The sequence below is a fragment of the Nanorana parkeri genome, unplaced genomic scaffold (assembly GCF_000935625.1).
Source record: "Nanorana parkeri isolate BGI_ZX_2015 unplaced genomic scaffold, ASM93562v1 scaffold379, whole genome shotgun sequence".
Classification (NCBI taxonomy): domain Eukaryota; kingdom Metazoa; phylum Chordata; class Amphibia; order Anura; family Dicroglossidae; genus Nanorana; species Nanorana parkeri.
The window spans coordinates 1,031,595-1,035,504 of NW_017306647.1; the positions used below are offsets into that span (position 1 = coordinate 1,031,595).

The 3,910-nt window shown below is 50.0% G+C and overlaps 1 protein-coding gene across 1 annotated transcript in view; it reads left to right on the forward strand.

Annotated features, from left to right (window-relative positions):
- Positions 1–1,893: 1,893 nt before the first annotated feature.
- The window catches only part of LOC108789170 (nucleoside diphosphate kinase A1), an 8,511-nt gene continuing 6,494 nt past the window's right edge, over positions 1,894–3,910 (forward strand). The window contains exon 1 of the mRNA XM_018559115.1: positions 1,894–2,053. Coding sequence (XP_018414617.1) covers positions 1,925–2,053 — 129 coding nt within the window. The 5' untranslated portion in view covers positions 1,894–1,924. The remainder of the gene's footprint in view (positions 2,054–3,910) is intronic.

Here is a 3,910-nt window from a genome sequence, read left to right on the forward strand (position 1 = left end):
AATTGATAAAAATTATAAAATGTAAAAAATAAGAAGAAATGATAATTAAAATAAATAGGTGATCAAAAGTAAAAAATATTAAGATTAAAAAAAATTAGGGATGCACCGATACCGATACTAGTATCGGTATCGGTGCCGATACCAAGTATTTGGGTGAGTACTCGTACTCGCCCAAATGCTCCGATACCTAGCACGAGTACTTCCTGTATCAGGAAGCCGGGCAGCGCATCATTACACGCTGCCCGGTTTCCTGATTGGCCCAGGAAACGGCTCCGTGCTCTCTCGTCACTTGTGATGAGAGAGCATGCAGCCGACTTCCCGGCCAATCAGGAAGCCGGGTAGCGTGCAATGACGCGCTGCCCGGCTTCCCGATTGGTCAGGAAGCTAGCAAATCCGGAAGCGCCGTGTAATGACGCAGCGCCCGGCATTCTGATTGGCCCGGGAAGCCGGCGTCAGGCTCCTTCATCATCTCACGAATCATAATATTAAGAAAGTGACCATAAAGCATTAGTTTGTATTGCTTTAGAAAAAAATTGACCTGTCCCTTTAAGAAAAAGTATTGGTAATTGGTATCGGCGAGTACTCGATCTAAAGTATCGGTACTCGTACTCGGTCTTAAAAAAGTGGTATCGGTGCATCCCTAAAAAAAATATAAAAGATATTAAGATAAATAAAAATGTAAAAAAGTAAAAAAGGCCACCATTTATATGTTTATTGGGATCAATTTATGAGTTGCGAGAACGTCTGTGTTACCTCGAAGCACAGTACATGCGTTGACGTGCTCACATGCGCTTTATTTTGAATAGCACCTCTCAATGCGTGACAACGCATGGTGATTTTTGGGACATTTTGTTGCGTTGGCAACCCAATATTTTCCAATCACACACATTAACGTCGATGGGCCATAGTGTTATTGAACACGTGTAATTCCACACACAGCCCCTCATATAACTCCGCCGCCGTCCCCCACCCACTATTTCCAGCTCCATAATCTACATCACTATGTCCGCTCTCTATTCATAGCCCCATCGGCCTTTGTCAGGACCGGCATGCACCGCGCCATGCCCTATTTAGCATACCGGGGGCGCGACCCCTTTTCTCTGAGCCAATCACGATGCTCCTGACGTCTCCCCGGCTCGTTCCATCGCCGCAGGAAAAGGAGTGTGCGCGATTCGCCCAATCGGCGGGCGCCCCGTGCGTGACGTCACCGTCCGTATAAAAGCTCCCAGCACGGGCGTTCTCTCTTCTTTCTCTTCCAGTTTCCCCGGGTGAAAGTGAACAGGGTGCGTGTATGTGGTGGTAGGGCACCGGGCGATCTTAGGGGGGCATCGGCTTCTAATGTCTCATTGGACTGCTTTGTAACCATTCACATGCTCCCCGGCTCTTGTGTTCCTGCAGCAGCTGATTACCTCCATTTTTTTGGAATGGTTGCCATTTGCGTGCAATCAGTTACAATAGTATTTTGGTATTTGAACTTTTTTAACCGGGGCTAGGCAGGAGAGGCATCTGCCTCGGGGGTCTTTAGCAAGAGCCGGGCACATAAATGGCATAACCTGGTGCTGCTGTAGTAGTTTGCAGCTCATGTGGGTGGGGGGGCACTTTGCCTTAAGTTCTAAGCAGGGCTTGTCCCGGCATGGCTTTCAAAACCTGCACGCGATGGCGCTTCCAGGACGGTACGTCAGCGGAGATGCGGACTATGAAGCCTTGCGTCCCCCCTGGCGTGCAGTGAAGTTTTTCTTTTTCCGCACCTCTCTATGGACAGAGCCCCCGTCCAGAAGTGTGCATGTGCTTACTAGCCCTTGCGGCTCTGGTGCGGGTGTCAATGGGCGATGTTCCCCTAGTCATTGTGTCCCAGGATGTGTTGGTACTTGTCCACTTTGTCATGTGTTCTGACTTTTTTTTTTTTTTTTTTCCCCTCTATAGAATGGCTGCCAACAAGGAACGCACCTTCATCGCCATCAAGCCAGATGGTGTCCAGAGAGGACTCATCGGGGATATCATCAAACGGTTCGAGCAGAAGGGCTTCCAGTTGGTGGCTATGAAGTATCAGCAGGTGATTGATGGCTTTAGTGCTGGCTGTTGTCTACTGTGTCTTGGTCTGCATCCAATGCTGAGGGTGTGATAGGACAGGGTTGTCCTGCACAATGGAAGTCGGGGGAGGGGATATATTGATGTGGTAGCCCCACTAGTGATCTGATCTAGTTCTTTGGAAGGTGGGGCGGATGTGGTAGCCCACCAGTCTGTCCTTTTGGAAGGTAGGGGAGATGCGGTAGCCCACCAGTCTGTCCTTTTGGAAGGTAGGGGAGATGCGGTAGCCCACCAGTCTTTCCTTTGGAAGGGGGGGATGCTGTAGCCCACCGTCTGTCCTTTGGAAGGGGGGAGATGCGGTAGCCCCACCAGTCTGTCCTTTGGAAGGGGGGGGTGTGCGGTAGCCCCCCAGTCTGTCCTTTGGAAGGGGGGGCGTGCGGTAGCCCCCCAGTCTGTCCTTTTGGAAGGTAGGGGAGATGCGGTAGCCCACCAGTCTGTCCTTTTGGAAGGTAGGGGAGATGCGGTAGCCCACCAGTCTGTCCTTTTGGAAGGTAGGGACTGCAGGCTCCTGGATTGGGTAGAGTGGCTCCTGAATTCCATAGTTGTCCATCTTTGGTGCCATCTAAGGGCTGGGTACCCACTGCTGGGTTTATAATGCCTGCGCTACGTCAGGGCATTATTGCTATAGCTGAGCTCGGTGTATAGACTCGTATTATGACTTAATGGGCTTTTTCCATTTAGACATTGCCGAGCGCTGTACACTTTGGGCACATTTTAGGACAGATCTGAAATTCTGAGCGTTCCCGTGGTCAGTAATTTGCCCGCTTGGCTTTATTACCCGCATTGTTTCTGCCTTGTATTGGGCTAATCAGCTCTAACGACAATGTATTATAAGCTGAGAGCAGTTCAGACGCTTTGCGCGTTCACTAATTGGTCATTTCCTGCCACTTATACTCGTCCCCCCCATCTGCCCGTCACCAGGCTGCCCATTGAGGATCTCCAGCCGCCACCTCCAGGTCTTCAGATGTCGGGAATGGACGAGGCGCTCTGATATTTCGGGGTTGGCCTCGGCCGGGTATCATGGTGTACAGTGAATGCTCGGTCTCTTCGTGGTGTGATTTTCTCTTCTCTGACCTTGAGGTTTAATCTCCTACATAATCTGCTACTACTAAAAGGCCGGGTGAGGACCTCCCATGGTGTGCGGCTTGACCTTGCATTGGGCTCTGCACTCGGCTTCTTTGTGTGCTGTGAGGAGCTTTAATTTCCGGGTTTGCATAAGAAACTTGACTCTCGGCTCTTGACTTCTGGTTAACGCTTTCCAGGCGGTCTGGGTGCAGCTGTTGCCGGCTCAGATTGGGTTTACCTCTCGTCCGTTCCGCCTGGTGAATATCTATTTTGTAATTTGGATTATGTTGCATTCAGTGGTTTGATTGGTCAAACTTTTTTTTTTTTTGTAGAACTACACAGTACAGTAAAGCGGTCCCTGTCCTCCAGTGGGGTCAGAGTTGGCTTTCGGTGGGTCACTGCTTATTGCTTTAGGTCCTTGAGGTGTACCTGTATCTGATAATGGAGCTTCTGGATTGTTACTAGTGGGCATTACTTGGGTCCTCAGACTTGCAGGGCCTTGGCTGTGCCCCAGAAGTCGAGTGGTCCTGCGCTAGCTTCAGCTCACAGTTGAGGGGACATTGCACAATGCATTGCAAGTGTTTTATAGCGATGAGATCCCGGCTTTGCATCCTGTAAATGGTACAGAAGCTGCTTGGTCATCTGCAGCAAAGCCAGGTTGAAATTTGTAGCTGCAGAAACTGAGTGGTACTTGTGATCACTTGAGGTTAGTTTCCCTTCAGATCCTCTGTGGCTGCTGGGACAAAGGTGAAATCTC